Source organism: Spea bombifrons, chromosome 7 (genome assembly GCF_027358695.1).
Source record: "Spea bombifrons isolate aSpeBom1 chromosome 7, aSpeBom1.2.pri, whole genome shotgun sequence".
In the NCBI taxonomy this organism is placed as follows: Eukaryota; Metazoa; Chordata; class Amphibia; order Anura; family Pelobatidae; genus Spea; species Spea bombifrons.
Genome location: NC_071093.1, coordinates 3,003,594 through 3,025,423, shown reverse-complemented (window position 1 = coordinate 3,025,423; position 21,830 = coordinate 3,003,594). Strand labels below are relative to the sequence as shown.

Below are 21,830 nucleotides of genomic sequence, written 5' to 3'. Positions count from 1 at the left end.
CCTCTAATGCGCACTGAGCAGATGTTCCAATCCCGGCTGACCATCTGCCCAGCACTTTGCCCACTATCTACCTAAAAAGTTCTACATAATAAGCTGCTGGGCTCCGATCTCCTCTCACAATCAATGTTTTTGAACTTTAATGCCATTTGCTCTATTTTCTAGGGCAGGGACTATTGGCCCATAACAACCTCGCCTTGGTTACGAGGAAAAAATTGCACTTTGTACGGAGAATAATAACATTAGTTTGCAAAGTAAATATGCAGTAACTTTGTATTTAAAGGGAACCTGTCGTCTAAACTGTGGATATTTACTGTTTATTAAACCCTGCGTTGGAGCAGCGCACGTTCCGGCTTTATTTTAAGGTGCTTTGTACATACTTTTTCAGGTGACAGGTGTAATATAATGACACTTTTCAACGGCATCAGTATACAAAAGAAACTGTACATACCTCCCAAGTGTCTTTTTCTAAGAGGGACAGTCCCTCTCCCCTCCCCTGATGCCCCTCTTTTCTAGCAGGTCAGAATGTTTGCTGGGTATGAGGGGATCGCAGGGTTCTACAGCCCTAAAAGCCCCGATAATGTGTATAGAAACAGTGATTTGTCTTTATTCTGATTGGTTAGAGTAAGTAGCAGTAGTCACATGGTAAAGTGAACAGTTACGCAGTTTGCTTTTGGTCCAGTCGTATATTTTTTACACATTAACTGCTATTTTGCTATAATACGGTAGTGAAAAACAAAATAGAACCAGTATTCTCTGTTTCTGTTTATTTGATACATTGTAACAATTGCCAAATAGTAATGAATGACATCATCATATATTTAAAGATACAGAACACAAAACAAGATACTTTTATTACATCTGTTACTAGCACGGCGCTTTATCTGTACCTAGATAAAAATAAAAAACAACTGGGTCATCATCTCTGTTCCTCTTTATTATACAATACACACAAAAATATAACTTTAAACAAAATGAGCTAATAAAACATGAAATATATTGTCAGTAGATTAAACAGTCTCTGATGAATGATTTTGGGGTGTTTGATGCTCCACGTCCTGATCTCTTTACTCACTTTTATTTTTGTATTATGTTTTTTTCCGAGGTGATTCTGGTTGAAAGAGCGAGACGATTGACTTCCAGTAACCTCCAAGGCTGTTTATCTATAGGACCGATAGAGATACCAGGTCCATGGATCATATGGAGGAGTTTATTGCGGGATGGATACTGTGTGTCTGGTACAGTCCCTGTGGGAGGTGTGACATGTGTGTGACATGTGTGTGACATGTGTGTGACATGTGTGGCATAGCAGGGACTCTACAAGTAGGAGTTGCTTGCATTGTCGCTGTATTTATTGTATAACAGACAGAACAACCAACGCTTGCCTCCCATAACCATGGCCAGGCTCCTGTCTGCCCTTAGCACCCTGAGGCTGGCCTTAAACAGCCCCTCTCCTGCCATGTTAACCCCTGCATCCCTGAGCTGCCTGTCCCCTCTGAGCAGGGGAAGGGGCTTCTTGCTGCTGCAGGCATGCAGGGGGGCTGTGACCCAGGGGAGGACAATCACAGGGGCTGCAGCTGGGGTGGTCCAAGGAGAGAAGAGGATGAGGAGCTTTCAGGATCTCCCTGGACCGTCTCTGCTCACCAACATGTACTGGGTGTTCCTGAGAGGATACCTGCTGTACTCCCATGAGCTGCAAGTAAGTTTAACTCATCTGATTCCAGAGACTTGGGTTGGGGGAGGGGGGATTGGCAAAATGCAATACAAGTTTTATCCTGCGGGGGATCAGGGTTCCCGAAAGCTACCAGGTCACCCTGTTTTGGGGCTGTCACAATGCATGCTCAGTTCCCTCAATATATCAAAGGTCCCCTAGGGCCTGAGGAGCACACAACAGTCTCATTATGTATTGAGGGAATATGCCTAGGGTCACTGGTGTCTTATTAGCCCCATAGATGGGTGTGCCTTTTTTATTAAGCCCTCCCCTAATCTAATAAGAGAGAGAGCAAAATATTTATGTTTATATATTATAAGAAATACAGTTTATTATAATTTACATTAAACTGCATTAAATGCCCTCAACCAAAATACAAATCTGGCAGGGAATCCACAAGAATGGACGCTTCGCTACCCACAGTAGTTCTAATGAAAAGGATCCAGTCAGTGTGTAAATATATATGTATATAAACACTTGTTTATTTATTAGAAAGTAATATTAGAAGTCGGATGCCCTAAGATCTTTCCATCAAAGCAGCGCAATAGAAAACTGAAATTCAATATCATTTCTGGGAGAGAATTCCCTTTTTGGACTCCTTCCATCCATACCGACCACTCTCAGCCACACACACTCCAATAATCACAACACACATATTAGCCACACACACCACTCTCAGCCACACACACTCCAATATTCACAACACACATCTTAGCCACACACACCACTCTCAGCCACACACACTCCAATAATCACAACGCACATAATGACCACACACACCACTCTCAGCCACACACACTCCAATAATCACAACACGCATCTTAGCCGCACACATCACTCTCAGCCACACACACTCCAATATTCACAACGCACATATTAGCCGCACACATCACTCTCAGCCACACACACTCCAATAATCACAACACGCATCTTAGCCGCACACATCACTCTCAGCCACACACACTCCAATAATCACAACGCACATATTAGCCGCACACATCACTCTCAGCCACACACACTCCAATATTCACAACACACACATTAGCCGCACACATCACTCTCAGCCACACACACTCCAATAATCACAACGCACATATTAGCCACACACACCACTCTCAGCCACACACACTCCAATATTCACAACACACATCTTAGCCACACACACCACTCTCAGCCACACACACTCCAATAATCACAACACACATATTAGCCGCACACACCACTCTCAGCCACACACACTCCAATAATCACAACACGCATCTTAGCCGCACACATCACTCTCAGCCACACACACTCCAATAATCACAACACAAATATTAGCCGCACACATCACTCTCAGCCATATCCCCGCACACCCATGATCAGTTTGGCGCCTCCCTTCTAGCTGCGACCTCGCTGATCACCCACCAACCTTGGATTGATGGAATGGGACATTTAATCACCAGACCTCCAAGCCACCTCAAAGATGGAAGAATAATTAAAACATGGAATAATAAATAAAAAGATGTAGCGACGCATTCAAATATTTAATCAGGAATTAATTGGGAAGGAAGTATTAATACAATAAATAAATACAATAGGTTAAAGGACTTCAGTTTATTCTGATATCTGAGATGATTCAGATAGCCGGGGGGCGCGGAGACCCCATATTGTCCCGCGTTACACCTGTAATGTACATTAATGCTCGCTAACCTTGAGCTCTATAATCGTTGTGTAAAGATAAGACTCCGGTGTTATCGTATTATCATCGTGGGATAGGAGAGGGGGCAAAAAGTCCAAGAGATCTGGGGCTCAGCGGCTGGCCGACCTCTGCTCCGGAGATATAAGGGTAAGGAGACGCAGCTTGAGAACAGATACACGGTTAACATTAACCCTTTTACTGTCAAGAATAAGTCCTATGTCTTATATTGTTTCTATATATTCCCCCCTTATTACAGGGGTCCCTCCAACTGACATTTGCTGCCACCATCCGCAGGGAAAACGGAAAATGTTCCCCCCTGCCCGTTGTCATTTTTAGCGATGCGTTCGCTTTAAGATATTGTGTTACTGAGAAGTCCCTCGCGTTCCGTTTATTGTTCTACCGGTGCGTTTCAGTTTATTTTCAAGAAGAAGTATGGACCTATATGGAAAACCTCTCTGGGACATTATAAGATTGTACATATTGGTGACGTGGATCTGCTGGAGAGCGTCCTGCGGCAGGAGGGGAAATATCCGGTAAGGAGCGACATGGAGTTATGGAAAGTCCACCGGCGGCTGAGGGATTACGCCAACGGTCCGTTTACAGAGTGAGTACGTAGCGTCCGGGCTGGAGTAGGGATGACTACGCGGTCCTGCCGTTTGTGTCTTGTGTAGCTCCAACAATAACAGTCACGTCGCATCACCAACGTCACTTTGTAAAAAACATTGCGTTGATCATGATGTCACTACTTGTCGCGTGGCGTATACATCAAACAGCTTGGGGGCCAGGGGTTTCTTCCCACGAGGGTTTCTTTAGGTGGAAAGCACTGCTTTATGGACAGTGAATTCTTCTTTCAGGGAGGGCCAGCGTTGGCGCTCGCTGCGCTCCGTGCTGAACAAGAAGATGCTGCGCCCAGCTGAGGTGGTTCACTACGCCGAGACGACTAACGAGGTGGTGACGGACTTCCTGGCGCAGCTGGACGAAATGAGAAAAGACTCACCGTCTGGGGATATGGTGAATAATGTAGCAAACGCCCTGTATAGATATTCTTTCGAAGGTAATAATGTAACAATGTATAGCCATGAATAACAACGTATAGCCATGAATAACAACGTATACAATGTATCATAATGTATCATGATGTATTATTAAGCTCCGCCCAAAGAAGCCAAGACTTCTTAACAAGCCTAGACTGGCCCCACGGCCCGTCGGACACGTTCCCAATGGCCAGGTGGCTGGAAGGGCTGCGTATTTACCTCCGCCATTCATTCCAGTACATTTTGCCCCTTTTTTGTATATTTTTTTAGGTATTTCACACATACTTTTTGAGACGCGGATCGGTTGTTTGGAGAGGCAGATCCCCGCCGAGACTCAGGAATTCATCGATTCTATTGGTTCCATGTTGAAGAATTCCGTCTATGTGCATATTTTGCCGCAATGGACCAACAATATATTGCCCTACTGGAAACGCTATATCGGCAGCTGGGACAAAATCTTTTACTTTGGTGAGTGCTTTCACTGTGAAATAACCTCGGTGATTATTTCTTTTTAAAAAAAACATCTCTTGTTTAGTGGTCAAAATGTACTTTTTAGGGAAGAAGCTCGTTGACCAAAAGATGGAGAAGATCCAGGAACGTTTGGATAAGGGCGAGGAGGTGCAAGGAGAGTATCTGACGTACTTGCTGTCCAACGGCCAGCTAACAGATAAAGAGGTCTACGGCAGCGTGGTGGAACTTCTTTTGGCCGGCATTGACACGGTTTGTAAAACAGAAGCTTCTTTTTATTTATTTCTCTTTTATTTCCTCAAAAAGCAGGTCGTATCTAGAAGAATAACGGCCGATAAAGATAAGAACATTAAAATGAAGTGCGACATTTTGTCCTCCTTTGTCCACAGACCTCCAACACTTTATCCTGGGCCCTGTATGAACTGTCGCGTAACCTCGATATTCAGGACGCGCTGTATGAGGAGGTGGAAAGGGTCGCTCCCGGAGATGCGATACCCACCGCCGAGGACATCTCCAAAATGCCCCTGCTGAAGGCTGTGATCAAAGAAACGTTGCGGTAAATCCGGTTCTCTCATTGAGCGCAGCGTCCATCTGTAGGACGTTCTAATACAGACGATATAACAGAGCTGGTCGTGTTGCGTTGGGGCCAAACCATGACTTGGCTCGGCTTGCCAGAAGGGCTTGGGTGCCAACCAGAGCTGGTCCTCCTGCCACGCCACCGGGTTCTTTATTATTTATGGGCGCTTGAACGTTTTACGCATCCGACGATGGGGTTGGATCTTCTCATCTGTTTGCCAAGACTAACGAGGTCTGTGTCTGGGTATAACGACCTTTGGAATAGTATAAGGGTTGCTGCATTCTCACATGCGCCGTACATTGACAGAGTCTACCCATCACCAGGAATTAAGTGTTATAAGAGCTGTTGGTTGTCTCCTGGCGGTGTTCAATATTTCCAACTGTGATAAACTCGTTCTCCTCCCGTGTTTTAGGATGTATCCCGCCGTACCAACCAACTCCAGAATTGTTGTTGAGAAACCTATTATAATCGGAGATTATTCCTTCCCGAAAGATGTAAGTCGCAAATATCATCCCTGCCTTCAGCACAAGAACGGTCAGCCGACATTGAGGGTCAATGGGCAAGTTTGATGCATTAATGGGGTGTTGTTTGGAAGCCAAAAATAATTAGACTCTGTTATCGGAAAACCTACACCTGTTCTCAACCATTTGGAGGATGACAAAGAAATGAAACCTTAAATTCTGGTTTTATCAGTTTTCCAATAGAGAGCTAGGGACCGGGTCACATGGTCTGGATCTGACTCCTTCCTATTCCGCTCCACTATAATCGCATATGAGCATCCGAGTCGGTGCTTTTGCTCCTGGTATGTGTTGGTTGATATCCCTGCTTGAATGCAGGTGACCGAATTAATTTAAATGATGACAAGTCAAGGTTTCAATGAGGACCGGTATTAGAGCCATTTGGGCAACACATTTGGCAAGTCTTCACGGAAGGGTTAATACTTCAGGATTCTCGACGTATTTAGAAATAGGTAGGGTTGAATCGAATTATTATGTCACAAACTCACCCATTGCGATCTCCCGGCTTCTCTCTGCAGACCCTCTTCGCTCTGAGCCATTACCTCATATCTCGCGAGGAGGCCAATTTCCCCGAGCCAAACAAGTTCATTCCCCAGCGCTGGTTTCGAGAACAGAGGGTAAAGAATAACCCTTACAGCTCCATCCCCTTTGGGCACGGCGTTCGTGCCTGCGCTGGGCGGCGGATCGCGGAGCTGGAAATGCACCTGCTGATAGCGCGGGTAAGTGCGGGCCGTGAGTTTCATTATCACAGGGGGGTGATGTAAGAAACTGGAAATCGCATAAAAAAGTTGCTCTCAACAATAAAGATAGGGGGGCATTTAGAAATACCACTTTGCCTCTATGAATAGAATAAGGAATGATAACCATCGTCCTAGTAATAGCGGCAATCAGAGCAGAGTATACTGTCCTCACTCACTATATTGCCCTTATGTATAGACAGCCCCTATAGAGTCTGTGAGAGAGACAAACTCCCTGTCAGGGGAAGCACTCCCTGCTCATGCTGCTGACAGGAAGCCCACATGGAGCAAACCACTTGTTGTAGGGGGGAGAGAGATCTATTCCCAGTTTTACTTGGTTTGCCTCTGTATTTTTGGCCAGGTCTGGTAATAGTCTGCGTTGTTTTGGTTTTTGTGTTTAATTGTTTTTTTCTTTGACCTCCAGCTGATGAAGAAGTATTTACTTAAACCAGAACCGCAAGGCGGGGAGATTAAAATCGTGGCCCGGCTCGTCTTGACTCCTCACAAACTCATAAACCTGCGATTTGTGGAGAGGAAGCCGCTGTCCCCCCGGTCTGTCTGATCGCCGCTCCCCACCCCGCTCATCACAGAAACGCAGATCTTTGCACACAGACAAAATATTCAATGTTCGGCCCCCAGGACCCACTCATACGTAGCTCCTCGTAACCTAGTAACCTAGTATGTGCCAGCTTTATCAACGTGAGACTCAAAATCTAGGACCTAGGGCATGTGAGCGCTTCGTGGCCATGACCTCACAGCGTGTGCATGCGCAGAGTGTCGATTACATCACTCACAACCTATTTAGACCCCTATTCACATTATGTTTACACACACACTGGTTTTAATGTATAAAGAAATTCTGATAGAAGTTATTATTTTTGCTGTGAATATAAGAGTTAATAAATCGGATTATTTGCAATAAAATTGAATGATATTTACACAAAACTCTCTTCTCGATTATTTTTGTTCTCCTGAGTTAGTGATGTCATCTATTGAAGGTAATGCTAGATATTTTTGGTAGCCGATAAAAAATGTTATGCTGCTATGGCAACAAGGAATGTCCATCTATGATCATGCTCTTCTCGTGTCATATGACGAAATGGAGGCCTAATTCAGACTACAAGGGGAACGAGAACGGTTATAAAAGTAACATAATCGATGTACATGAAGAGCTGTAAACACCAAAGCCTGCCACTAGGTGGAGCACCACACACACTCACTCTAACACTATACACTTACTCATTCATACACATAAGCTCCCACCGCACCTGCCCTAGCGCTCCCCTGAATTAAAGGGACACCCCGGTGCCCACATGCAGCTCAACCAATGAATACACATTACTGAGAGCAATGGGATAGTTGTTCGCACAGGCCTTGGAAGCCCAGCGTTGGAGTTGGCCGGCTGTGAGTATAGCGATTGTTCCTTTCATGGAAAGAGGTGAGTATATACTGCTGGGGGGGGGGATGCACTTGGAGATATGTGACGTTCAGACGGCATCCGAAAGGCAAAGGCGTTTGTTCGTGGCTGGCTGTGCATCATGGGGGTTGTAGACATGGTGCGAGCGGTAAGTGGCCCTATGTGCTGATCTGATACAACCTCCAGAGCCTGCATTAAACGTGGTGTGTACCTTTAAGATATTAGGCACCGTCATGAGGTCCTTGGCATGTTTTTAGTCACAGGGCACACATTGGGCAAGTGGGGGGGGGTATTAAAAACCAAAAGCCGCCTGGATAATGCCCCGGCGATCTTCTTTCCCTAACTGTATTAACATCTACAACTTCTGCTGGGAGGCTGTTCCACTTATCCACCACCCTCTAAGTAAAACATCCTTACATTAACTTTTAAGAAAAAAAAATGTTTTTGGCACCATATGGGTTTTTTTTGTGTGTTAACCATTGCAGGGCCGGCTCAGGTGAGGGATTTGCACCCTACCGGTTCAGACAGTTTTCCTTACTGTGGCCTCGCATGTAACAGGCGTGTCTGGCCTCTCCTGCTGTAGGGAGGGAATCTGGCGTGTTCTCGGAACTGCCGGTATTATAAAGGTCTGTTACACGCGAGTCCTAAACCATCAGAAAAAAACCATGTTAACGGGGCGGCTGATAACAGCGAAAACTGCCCGGCTGCAGCAAACATGCCGGACCTGCGCCGCACCAGCGAGATCCAAAACGACTTCCGGGGCCCTCGGGGCCCAACTGGACAAGGAGAAGACTCTGAAGACAATGAAAGACCTTCCCGGCCCCAGCAAGTGGAGCGCTCTGTACTGGATATTTCTTAGAGGAAACCTTTTCCATATGCACGAGTTAGGGGTAAGACTCGTTTTACTTTACTGAGAAGGTGGTGGATAAATAGAACAGTCTCCCAGCAGAAGTGGTAGAGGGTAATACAGTGAGGGGATTAAACATGCATGGGATAGACATACGGCTCCTGAATCTAAGACGAGACCAACGACTGATTAAAATTTGAGTCTTTACAGCAAACTAGACGGGGCCGAATGGGGCCGATCTGCCGGCAGGTTCTAGGTTTCTGTGAGTATAAATGGGGGGACCCTAATCGGGTTGCTGATTTAAAATGAAGGATCAGATCCGGACAGAGAATCTATCGGGTATTCAACTGCTGCCACCGAAGCATTGGTCGAAGTGTTATTATTATTATTTTATTATTATTATTATTCTATTGTTATTATTATAATAGTTATTATTATTATTATAATCTGCAGAGCTCTCCCTTCTTCTGCTCAACCAATCAACAATAATCAGCAACTTAACACCAGGGGAGGGATAACTTAATGGGGAGGAATAATCAAGCAGATACTGAGGAAGTTAAGATACCTATAAGGTGGGTTTTTAATTAAGACTCGCTGTCCTTGTGTATATAAAAAAAAAAAACACTTAATTGTTTCTAAAATAAATAAATTAATATCGGGGAGGGTCACGCGGAACCGATAAACGGAGTTCTGGGTTTTGCCGGAATCCTCTGCGTCTTTATGAGTCGTCACCGAGCCGGGGGTTCGGAGTCCCTGCTGCCCCGAGGTCGGCTGAGTGTAAGAGTTAATATTGAACTTTGTTCAGGGTTTTAGCGACTCTGTTTATGCAAATCGCGGCCGGGATTATTACGCAAGAGAAAGGACACGGACGTCTCCGTTTCCCGGCCCCTGAACCGGTATAATCCATAGCTTCGTTCTTCCTGATATTTGGCCGCTAAACCTTTTCCAAACTCATTATTATCAGATTATCCCCGAATTCCTCTCCTTCGTTAAACATATTCATCATTTTATTTATTTTTTAATTTTCAAAAGTAAAATTCCCTTTTTTGTGCTTTCTGCGGAAGCCGCCATATTGCTGTTTGGCTATAAATAAAACTTTTAAGGTGAACTGAATGACTACAAACAATCTGTAAAGTGGTGCTGTCGCCATAGTAACCAATGGGATCGCTCAATCAGCTGGATCGTTCCACTGGTTGCCAGGGGGATGAGATTTTAAAAGAAGCGTTTGTATTCTCACGATACCCGGTGAGATTGACGTCATCGGATTCCCCTCTCGGATCAGCCAAATGTTTTCCTTCTTATTATTATCGGATTAGATTGAAATACGAGACCTGAGTGGGAGTGGGAGTGGGAGTCCCGGAGACAGGGGCAATAAAGAGCGTTTAGGATTACTTCGCTCCTGTAGCATAATAACGTTCTCGCGGACAGACAGGAGCCGTTCCCTCTTCATAGTTTTTGCCCCATGCCCTATTTGGGGTCGGGGGGCCGATAACGTTATCAGGAACACTAAATGGGCCGAGCCGAGGGTGCTTACCCATATTCTAATGCCCTGCAGCACGTCGCGCCCGCTGTAATTCCCTCTTAACGTTCGTTTCAGCTCACGGAGAAAAAGAAATACGGCCCAATTTGGAAAACGGTTATTGGAAATGACGCCATGGTGAGTGTAGGGAGCCCCGAAATTCTGGAGACCCTGTTGAGACAAGAAGGAAAGTACCCAATGAGGGCGGACATGTACATCTGGAGGGTCCACCGGGAACTCAGGGACCACACATACGGCCCGCTGTCTGAGTGAGTAGGAGCTGCACCCCAAACAAGTCGTCAGCCATCTTTACCTTGGGCGATAGGTCTACACCTTTTTGGCCCTAAAAGCATAAAATCAGATTTCTAATCAACTGACGTCTTGATACTTTTCGAAAGCGTTGGTATCAGGTTTGCTTGACTTTGGGTGAGCCCCAGACGTCTTGAACGTAGAGTAGGCCGAGCCATTGCTTGCCAGCATTGTGACTCCTGTTCCGTTAAGCGCTAAGGAGATTTACCAATGTCCACTGATCCTCACCCATTGCTGCCCACAGAGAAGGCCACCAGTGGCAAGCCCTCCGCTCAGTGCTGAACCCAAGGATGCTGAAACCGAAGGAGGCCATGCGCAACGAGATGGCCTTCAACGAGGTCATCTCCGATCTGCTGGCCAAGATTAAGGAAATCAGGGCCGAGAGTCCGAGCGGAGTCATGCTGAACAACATCAATGATTTAATGTACAGATTTGCGTTTGAAAGTAAGTGTAAAAAAATGATTCCTCTGCAAGCACACGACCCAGATTAACATAAAATACCCAAAAAAAGGTAGATTAACAGAAAATAACACGAATATTTAATATTTTAATGATGTGCACTTTAGCATCCTTGTATTTATTTTTACTCCCTCTTTCTCCTCCCTTACATTTTCTTTAATTTTCTGCTCTCCTCTCAATGTTCTCCCTCTGCTGTTTCCCTTCTCTCTTTCTTCTCTCTCGTCTTTTTCTTTCTTTTCACTCTCTCTTCTATTTCTTCTGTCTTCCTTTTTATCTCTTCTCACCCTCTCTTCCATTTCATGTTCCCTCTCTTTCTCTCTCTCTCTCTTTACTTACTGCCTCTCTTTATCTCTCTCGTCTCTAATTTATTTTTCTTTCTTCTCTCACTCTCTCTCTTCTCTTTCTTTTTATCTCTTCTCACCCTCTCTTCCATTTCTTTTTCCCTCTTTCTCTCTCCCTCTTTACTTACAGTCTCTTCTCTCTCTCTCTTCTCTCCTTTCCTTCTTTCTTTTTTTCTTCTCTCTGTCTCTTTTTCCTTATTAGATCATTTTTATGTTATTTTTATTTTTATGAGGATTGTAAATCTGTAGCTCAGAAGAGCGTCATAAATTTAGGAAATTATGCCAGTTGTGTAGATATGGCTGAAGGCCGACGTTGATCCTCTGCGGAGGTGGCTGCCGAACCTAAAACAGTTTCTCACAACTTTGTCTTCAGGCGTCTGCACGTTTTTATTTGAGACGAGAATCGGCTGCTTGAGAAACGACATCGCTCCACAGACAGAGAAATTTATCAATTCCATTGGAATAATGCTGAAAAACCAGCTGGTGTTGGAGCACATGCCGCGATGGTCCTGGAAGCTACTTCCGCACTGGTACCAGTACTTAGCCGCATGGGACACCATCTTTACGTACTGTGAGTGTCGTGGAGGGTATCACCAATACGCATTATCGGGGCTTTTAGGGCAGTAGAACCCTGCGATCCCCTCATACCCAGCAAACAACTTGTTGACTTCTGTTGTCTCTTTCTGATGTTCTCAGCAAATCACTTGATTGACAGGAAGATGGAAGACATTAAAAAAAGTTTGGAGAGGGGGGAAAGCGTGGAGGGCGACTATCTTACGTATCTGCTGTCCACTGGGAAGCTGAGCTTGAAGGAGGTGTGCGGGAGCATGCCGGAGCTGCTCCAGGCCGGGGTGGACACGGTGCGTACACGTGGCACGGGGCAGTTAGCCATGGAACAGATGGCAGTAAGCTTGGAGATGGGCATTTCACTTAGTGCTTTAAAGGGTACCAGTGATCAAAGTTAACCCCGTAGCATACGCTCAACATTTAAATGGACAGAGGAGGAAATGTTTGTTTTAGGGGGTGTGGTTAGAGGTGCGGCTGGGGTGGGGCTTAACCAAGACTTTCTATGTGACCTATTGATAGCTAATTAATTATAATAATATAGAGAAATAATGCATTTTATTTACCCTGTTTAATTTATAAAGCACATTATCAGGGCTTTTAGGGCTGTAGAACCCTGTAATACCTCCGTACGCTGTGGATTTTGGAGTGCTTGCTAACACTCCATTTAAATGTTAACTCTCTGCCTCGTCCAGACGTCCAACACATTGTCCTGGGCTCTGTACCTGTTGGCCAGACACCAAGAGACCCAGAAGTCCTTGTACGAGGAGGTGTCGCGGGTTATCCCAGGAGAGGCCATTCCCTGCGCTGACGACATTTCAAAAATGCCACTGCTCAGGGCTGTGATCAAAGAAACCCTACGGTAAGCATGTTGGACTTTTAATTTTTTATGCGACCCCCAGCGCTGTATACAGTAATAACTCCCTTTATCTGCAGACCCGGAGCCGCCATTGCTGTCAGTCATGTGATATTTTGGGTGACTTTCTCGGTTCAAACACCACACTGTGCTGATGCTTTATGGCGATGCTAATGAAGTCCGTCCCTCCATAGACTTTCATTAGTCAGAGTGTCAGACTTGACGATTAAGGCCGAGCCATTCTATAGTTTCCCACAGGCAGTATGATAAGGAGTCAGGGTGTTTGTCTAGTAGATTGGGGCTCAGATAACAGAGCAAAAACCACTAAAAAAAGGCTAATATGAAGCTGTGTGAAAACATTATGGGGCAAAAAACAGAAAACAACGCAGGACAAATATAAAACATCTCCTGTGTTGTTTCCATGAAGCAATTTTACTGGGTTATTTATTCTAGCAAAAAATGTAGGATAGAAAAAACATTATTTATAATACTAATTACCGGCTTACAAGGGAGGGAAAAGTAATCACAACAACCAAAAAAAATGATACAAAAGATGAATTCAATAATATACTAATTTAAACTTGTTTTCTTTTATTATACATTTTTTTTCCAGCTTGTATCCCGTGGTTCCTCAAAACGGAAGAGTTGCTGTAGAGAACGATGTTGTTATACAGGATTATTTTTTCCCCAAAAATGTACGGTTTGGTTACAATGTTACATTGTATTCATAGTAGGTGGGTGTGGCTTCATGAAAGGGGGTGGAGCTAGCTGCACACAAGGAGGACTTTGGCCCTACTGATGGAATAATGCTTGTGGTGTATTTTTGCCCCATCAAGTAAGAACGGGCCAAGATACTCTTACAGGAAGCTTTCTTTTTTGTGGTTTTTCAGACGTTTTTTATCCTTTGCCACTATGTGATCTCACGAGATGAGAAAAGCTTCCCTGAGCCTGAGAAGTTTCTCCCCCAGAGGTGGCTGCGGGGCTCGGGGATGAAGCACCATGCCTTTGCCTCTATCCCCTTTGGATACGGCGTCCGATCGTGCCTGGGGCGGCGTATCGCGGAGCTGGAGATGCACCTGGCATTAGCGAGGGTAAAAGCTTTACGTATACGGAGCAGATCGCTCTTCCGTGTTGTAAATTAACCTCCGAGACACGTGTTTTACATTTTAATTCTATAATTAATAATTATTTTTCTTCCCCCCCACAATTAGATGATAAAGACGTTCGAGGTCCACCCGGACCCAGAAGCGGGTGAAATAAAAGCTAAAAACCGCGTGGTTTTGGTACCCACTAAGCCGATCAACCTGAAACTTATCGAACGACAGTAACAGAAAGCCCTGACGCTATCGTGAATCGTTTCAATGAACGTTACGCAACTGGATGAATTACCTCTCTGGAATAAAATGAAAAAAAAAAAAATGGGGAAAAAACAAACGAAAATGGTCAACAACTTGGAGGATAACGCTAAGGACTTTATAATAAAGATGGAGTAACTTATTTTAGACATTTGCATTCAACCTATTTAAGTTTAAATGTGGGCAGGATTTTCTCAAGAACTTACAATGCTATAAAACGTGGAAAAGAACTGGAAATTATCAATTATGCTGCTTTTTGACACCCCTTGTGGCAAAATAGTCCCTTACATTTAACACTTTAAAGACTGGGCATGTAACGTTACTTCTTTCAATAGCCGCCCATTCATTACCTGCTGATGTACAAGAAATCAGGCGGTCTTGACTTTTAAGGGTCCCTCCCCAGTAGTTATTTGGGTTTTTTTTTTACCATTTTCTCCCACATTCTTAAACATATTTTAGTTATAATTACCGGTAATATTGTGTTACAAAAAAAAAAAATCAAAGCCCTCCTGAAAAGAAACCCTACATAGAATTTTAGCATAGAAACGGAATCCTTCCTTGGTACACGAGCCGGTTTGGCATTGTTTAATATCACTCGCTGCTAAAGAATTATTATTTTTTTAATTTCTGTTTTACTGTTTCATTGTCTTATTTTTACAGGACAATAAAAGTCATCTTTATAAACATGTGTTTTCATATTATAGTAGACATTATCCTGATTTATGAGGTCATTTTTTTTTTAAATATAACACAGTGTGGATTATAAAACAGGGAAGCCAGCGCAGCATTCTCACAGAATACGGTTGAACTCACCAGACCGGGCACACCAGTGTTCATTTTAAAACCATATATATATATAAATATATAGCCCTATCTTAAACCTCATTATGAGGCACCAGAGAAAGTATGAACCCTCGTACAATCCAGAATCTCCCAGCGGAACACGGCGCCGGATGCCTAGTAGACCCCGGGAACGCAGGAACATATTAAGCGGACTTCACACAATCAAAGAGTTAGCATTTGCTATGGCGGCTTCGGGATCAGTTTTATACATCATGAAGTGTCCTTGCACTTGGGCCGCACTTATCTTATCTGTGGACAGTAAAGCTGCTTTTGCGAATTCCTCGGCTGACGAGGGCGTTTGATCCGGGTAGAAACGAAGGAACATCTGGGACAGCTGCCAGCGCGTGCAATGCCCCACGTACTGCTTCACGTCCACGCGGCCCGGCCGGATCAGCGCCGGGTCTAATCTGCAATCACATATAGGAACATACAGAAGCGTCAGATCTCTCTCCTATGCTGCGGATATGAACAGCCTCGAACGACACACTCCGGCGTGTAACACAATGCAACACAATGTCTAATGTACTTTAGCAATTATTAAAGTAACTCAAGCCTTATAATTGGGAATTTACTTTCTGTAAACCAAAAAAATATAAGGGTGCAGCCTATATTCCAGTGCATATGTGAATAATTACATACATTTAACTGCGGTTTAACGTATATGTTATTTAACTGCTTACCTGTCAATATGATTGGTTGTCATGAACACTATTCGAGCTTCTGTGGAAGCCACGCCATCCAATGCGTTTAGCAGGCCGCTGAAGGTCAGACGCCCCATGCCCTGATAAGCAATTGGATCTGCAAAAAAAAAAAAAAATCAAAAGTGTGTCTTCATCTGCCTAAGTGCAACAGCACCTTAAATAAAATGCCGAAGGGATATAACGGATACATCAAGAAATGCAAGTAAATCCATTTACCAAAATCAAGCATGTTACTCATCAATACTTTAAAAGAGCTGAAAGGGTTAATACGTTGACTTTTCTATCGAGGAATTATTTAAATCGGATGGTTTGAAGCATGGAGTCGGGGGACTTTGCGTGATGCGCGCTACTGACTTTGCTTGCCCAGATCTCGACTGACAAACGCAGCGTCCACGTCTTCTAAAAGGATAATGCTCTGCTGCGGGGCCACACTCAGCAGGTGGTTCAAGCGGTCATCGGAGAGGCTGCTGTCACTGAGACTCATCAGACAGATACTGTACTCCAGGTCTCCGGCGAGGGCCGTGCTGAGGGCAGATGGAGAAGGGATTCATTATAACCGGGCGAGACATAAAACGCTAAATACGGGTTTTCTCAGAAATTCCCACCCCAATTGTCCTAAAAAGCCATAACGGGTCCTCTTATTAATTATCCCGATACGCACCTCTCCAGTTGTAGCTTAACTACAACACCCATGACTCTCAGCAAAACTTTAAGATAAGGCCAGAAGATCGTGGTCTTCAAAGTCAACAGCATTTTCTTTTATGCTAATAAATCATCTTTTAAAACAATAGCCCCTCTTCTAACGTCTTCATTTAAGACTAATGTTTCTACTCACATAAAACTGCTTTTTCCGCACCCTGGAGGTCCGTAGAGCAGGTAACCTCTTCTATAAGGGATCCCTGAGGAAAGATTAAATTCATTCATGAGATTAAAGATCTAATTACCGTATTTGCTCGATTATAAGACGACCCCGATTATAAGACGACCCCCCAAAATCAAAATATTAATTTAGGAAAAAAACAAAAAGCCTGAATATAAGACTACCCTATAGGGAAAAAGTTTTACCAGTAAATATTAATTAATGTAAATTATTTTCATGTTTAATAAAAGCTATGATTGAGAAAAATATATTTTTTAAATTTCCTTTTATTTGCCAACCTGCCCCCCCCCAGTTATGCCACTCTGCCCCCAGAAATGCTTTATACCCCCCTATTTGCCACTCTGCCCCATGATATGCCTTATACCCCTGTATGCCACTCTGGCATATAGGGGGTTAAAAGGCATATCATAGGGCTGAGTGGCATATAGGGGGGTATAAAGCATTTCTGGAGGTATATAGGCATATCATGGGGCTGAGTGGCATATAGGGGGTTAAAATGCATTTCTGGAGGTCCAGAAATGCATTTTAACCCCCTATATGCCACTCAGCCCCATGATATGCCTTTTAACCCAGCATGTACTGGCTGCCTTGGCTTGATAGGAGTGTGATTGCTGTTAGCAGTTTGATATATATATATATATCAAACTGCTAACAGCAATCACACTCCTATCAAGCCAAGGCAGCCAGTACATGCTGGAACCTGGGGATGATAGCAGTGGGATTACAGCCTCCATATGCCATGCTACAACCCCCACCCCCCTTACACATCCATGCTATCACACACACACTCACACTCATTCACAAACATTTAAATACTCATTCATTCCCTTAATCACACACACTTCACACATACTCAAAAACCCTCCCCCACCCCCTCACCTGAACTGCAGATCTCCCACTCGCAGACTTCTGCAGGGGACCGGCTGTAGCAACTTCTCTGGCCCCGCCCTCAGAGGAGGGAGGGGGGAGATAGAGTTCTGTGAGGACGCTGCAAGCTTCCTGCCCTGCTTCTAACAGAAGAGACGCTGCTCGCGACCGGTAAGCAGCATGGCGCCAGCATTTATTTGGGGTCTGATTAGAAGACGACCCCGATTATAAGACGAGGGGTATTTTTCAGAGCATTTGCTCTGGAAAAAACCTCGTCTTATAATCGAGCAAATACGGTAGTTCTCATTTTAAAGCAACATAGGAGCCCCCAATGTCAAACCTCGCTCTACAGAAAGATCGATACGCGTCTTCAGATAAAAACACAATCCCTCGCGTGCGTCAGGGATGTGATGGATAAACCAGACATCCTTCTTACCTCGATCGCTGTACCACTTGGGGTTATCAATAAATCCTTTCACGTCTTGGATAATCTTCTCTGCAACTCCTTCTTCCAGAACTACCGAGGTCAACGGACGCCTGCGCCGAGGGAAGCCGAACTGCCGCCATTCCGCCCCCATTGCTGCGTACATTATGGTTTTACCTTCCTGTTCATGCAAAGCCAGCTCCCTGGCTGCATAAAAAGTAAAAGAATTGTCTCAATAGGAACAGCTATGAGGGATCTCTGTTTAATGTTTCTATTTTGTTTCTGAACTTTTAAATCCCCTCATTCCTACCCAACAACAAAGCACAGAGCGGACAGCACCGTGTGCACATGTGGAGCGATATACGCAACGCACACATAGCGTTCAAAAGTTTGGGTTCACTTCACTGTTTTCATGGAAAATAAGGACATTTCTGGCTGTAACATAATAACAAAAGGGTTTCTAACCATCAATTAGCCTTTTAAACATAAACTTGGATCAGCAAACTCAACGTGCCATTGGAACACAGGAGTGATGGGAGTGATAAAGGGCCATTGGAACACAGGAGTGATGGGAGTGATAAAGGGCCATTGGAACACAGGAGTGATGGGAGTGATAAAGGGCCATTGGAACACAGGAGTGATGGGAGTGATAAAGGGCCATTGGAACACAGCAGTGATGGGAGTGATAAAGGGCCATTGGAACACAGGAGTGATGGGAGTGATAAAGGGCCATTGGAACACAGGAGTGATGGGAGTGATAAAGGGCCATTGGAACACAGGAGTGATGGGAGTGATAAAGGGCCATTGGAACACAGGAGTGATGGGAGTGATAAAGGGCCATTGGAACACAGGAGTGATGGGAGTGATAAAGGGTCCTTGGAACACAGGAGTGATGGGAGTGATGGGAGTGATAAAGGGCCTCTGTATGCCTATGTAGAGATTCCATTAAAAATCAGCCGTTTCCAGCTACAATAGTCATTTACAGCATTAACCCCTTCTGTGCTGGATTTCTGATCCATTTCATGTTAATTTAATGGACAACATTTGCGCTTCTTTCAAAAAACAAGTTCATTTCTAAGTGACCCCAAACTTTTGAACAATGGTGTAGCATTGGACTGGTAGATGGATCAGTGAAACACATACAGCCTTAACTCCTCTCTGTTTTATACATTCACCACAATAAGTCACGGTTTATTCACATGTCGCAGGCGACCTTTCGCACGTTACAGATAACCCCCAGTTTACCTTCCTGCAGAATGTTAAAGAAAATATTCCGATTGGTCCCGAAGGCAGTGAAGGTGACGGACTCCCAGGGGATCCCCGTGTTCAGGTCAAGCATCTGCTTCTCGCGATTCCTCTCAATGCGGATCCATTTTCTTCGATACCTGCGGACGGAAGAGCAAGGCTTGCACTATAACTAGGTGGTCAACGACACGACATCCGCTAGACAGAGGAAAAACAAAAGATCAACGCAATATTTTAACTCTTCATCCGCCAAATGGTTTATTTGTGCAAGAAAATGTTCAAGAACTCATCACACGAGAGAAATACACAACTCTGGAAGGTAAAGGCAAAGTGTGACATCACGGCGTGCAGTATACAAAGTATGATGACATTGCGGCAAAGCTTAAAACCCTGACGCTTACAGCCAAAGGTTTAAATCCCGAGATAATTAAAGTTATTTCACGTGCCGCTGAATGGACCAAAGCTCACGAGCGTTGCATTCTGTAATGAGGAACCACTCAACGACCCTTTTATTTATACACTGCGTAGAAAAAAAAGCTGGTATAGCGTATAGGCTAAATTAACTCTTATACAAAGTGCGGTGTATACGAAAAGCGATGTTGTCTTAATATGGTTGCCATGGTGATAAGACCACATAACCTCTGCACAAGGACCACTATTTCTAAATAGCCTTAAATGCGTCGCCATAATAGAAAGTCCTTAAAGACTAGAATAATAATAGAAAAAATCTAAATAATGGTGGAAATTGTATCACACAGCTTTATTGTTCACATACCAAATGAAGTGGTTTCCAGGACTTGGAACGAAGTCGAATTTGGTGCTGATCCGTCCGCTCTCGTGCTGCAGGTACGAGGTTTCCACGCTGAGATGCTGCGTGTTCTTGGCATAGTGAGAGATCCAGTTCAGAAGCCACTGGTAGCTCTTGTCTCTGCTGGGCACTTCCAGCGTTATCATGTAGTGTCTCCTGAAGGCCACCATGCCGATCTGGGCACTTTTACGAGCCAAAGCCAATGCCGTGCCCACCCCGACCAGGCCGAACCCGGCACCGAAGTAAGGATTGTCCTTCAGGGCCGCTAGAAAATCACCAAACGGCATTTCGGCGGCTGATGGAGATGAAGGCGGCTAATGCTTATTCCAACTCTTCATGCTGGAACAAGAGAAGGATAGAGAAATTACTTTTTAAACATAAAATTGGACTTGTTTCATAGTTTTGTTCAATTAAATACATACTCTTGGGCTTCACAATCAGGGACGCTGCAAAATGTATTTTTATTGTGTAAGGCGTAAAATTAAGAATAAATCTATTAACATCGTTACCATTTACGGGACACTCTGGTGTCACAGGGAGTTCCTTAAACAATGAATGAATATAAAGCTCTCTGTGGACCCAACACGTCTTGCCACTGATTGGCTGCTTGAATGCATTAAAATAAGTAGGAGCTCTGTCCACACCTGCACAGGTGGCTGGAGTGTCCCTCTAAGGTGACTAATATAGGGACTTTTATGTGCCAGTTGGATGTATCATGAAACCATAATGACTCTTTCCTTTGTTTTAACCCCAAGTGCTGCACTGTGTGAGATTATATATATATATATATATATATATATATATATATATATATATATATATATATATAATGTACTGTGAATATGCTGATTAACCATTTACACCAGTGTATTCACCCAGTCCTATCTGTGACACTTTGGGAGGCATGGTAACAGCGGAAGGTGGATGTCTAGAATCAGACGGTGTAACAAACCAAATAAATGACGATACAAAAACAATGAGCACCGCGATACGATCCATGCTGGAAGCCAGAGGTGACAAACTACACACATATCCCGGCTTATTACCTCCACGGCAGAGGACGGTCCGCCCGCTAACCAACCCCGCATGTCTCCAGCAGGTTTCAGTGCACAACTTCCTGTGCGTTCCACGACTCAGCTTGACACCGGAAATTCTTGAGTTCCATGTTCCCGTCGCGCAGTGGCAAAGCTTGCGTTTCACGCCTCATCTTCACACGGACAGCTCTGAGAATGTGATCGTGTAGGGTATGTTCGCTGTGCGTTCCACGTAGAACTTCCGGTTGCGTTCCAAGAGTAGCTCGCGGGTGTCTGTGTACATCGCTTCCTTCTGTGCTCTGCTACGGCTGACCAGGCGACATTTCCCGTTGCTGGGCTTGAGCCTATGACCCGTTTCCCATTTCATATTATCTCTGCATCCTCAGACATACGAATCGGGCTCCTGTGCAAGGTGCTGCTGGTTACCCAGGTAACAAAGAGGGAATTATAAGAGGGGAGGAAGTCACATGCTCCCTGTCCCTCCCCCAAGGTCCTGGAGGACTATTGTCTGTCCCTCCCCCACGGTACCAGAGGCCTATTGCTGCCTTTCCCTCCTCTGAAGACAGCCAGGTGGATGGACATGTAGTCCTGCACCTGATCTACTCACCTCCGGTCAGCTCCAGCTGGGATAATCCATT

The 21,830-nt window shown here is 44.5% G+C and overlaps 3 protein-coding genes across 3 annotated transcripts; 2 read left to right on the top strand and 1 right to left on the bottom strand.

The window, feature by feature from the left end:
• The first annotated feature begins 1,363 nt into the window (after nt 1-1,363).
• On the top strand, nt 1,364-7,662 carry LOC128501584 (sterol 26-hydroxylase, mitochondrial-like). The gene is made up of 9 exons (XM_053471125.1): nt 1,364-1,696; nt 3,803-3,993; nt 4,244-4,443; nt 4,694-4,891; nt 4,980-5,143; nt 5,281-5,447; nt 5,881-5,962; nt 6,505-6,705; nt 7,148-7,662. Exons 1-9 carry the CDS (start codon nt 1,394-1,396, stop codon nt 7,283-7,285), a joined length of 1,644 nt encoding a protein of 547 aa, XP_053327100.1. The 5' UTR covers nt 1,364-1,393; the 3' UTR covers nt 7,286-7,662.
• Nucleotides 7,663-8,674: 1,012 nt separating this feature from the next.
• LOC128501585 (sterol 26-hydroxylase, mitochondrial-like) lies at nt 8,675-15,093 on the top strand. Its single transcript, XM_053471126.1, has 9 exons — nt 8,675-9,030; nt 10,585-10,775; nt 11,060-11,259; nt 11,989-12,186; nt 12,312-12,475; nt 12,875-13,041; nt 13,649-13,730; nt 13,926-14,126; nt 14,247-15,093. Exons 1-9 carry the CDS (start codon nt 8,806-8,808, stop codon nt 14,361-14,363), a joined length of 1,545 nt encoding a protein of 514 aa, XP_053327101.1. The 5' UTR covers nt 8,675-8,805; the 3' UTR covers nt 14,364-15,093.
• On the bottom strand, nt 15,004-21,295 carry LOC128501586 (mitochondrial chaperone BCS1). Its single transcript, XM_053471127.1, has 8 exons — nt 21,205-21,295; nt 20,126-20,497; nt 19,351-19,490; nt 18,118-18,312; nt 16,770-16,833; nt 16,289-16,458; nt 15,914-16,031; nt 15,004-15,640 (listed from the first exon to the last, which is right to left on the bottom strand). The coding sequence occupies exons 2-8, from the start codon at nt 20,443-20,445 to the stop codon at nt 15,388-15,390; spliced, it is 1,260 nt and encodes a 419-aa protein (XP_053327102.1). The 5' UTR covers nt 20,446-20,497; nt 21,205-21,295; the 3' UTR covers nt 15,004-15,387.
• Between the last annotated feature and the right edge of the window lie 535 nt (nt 21,296-21,830).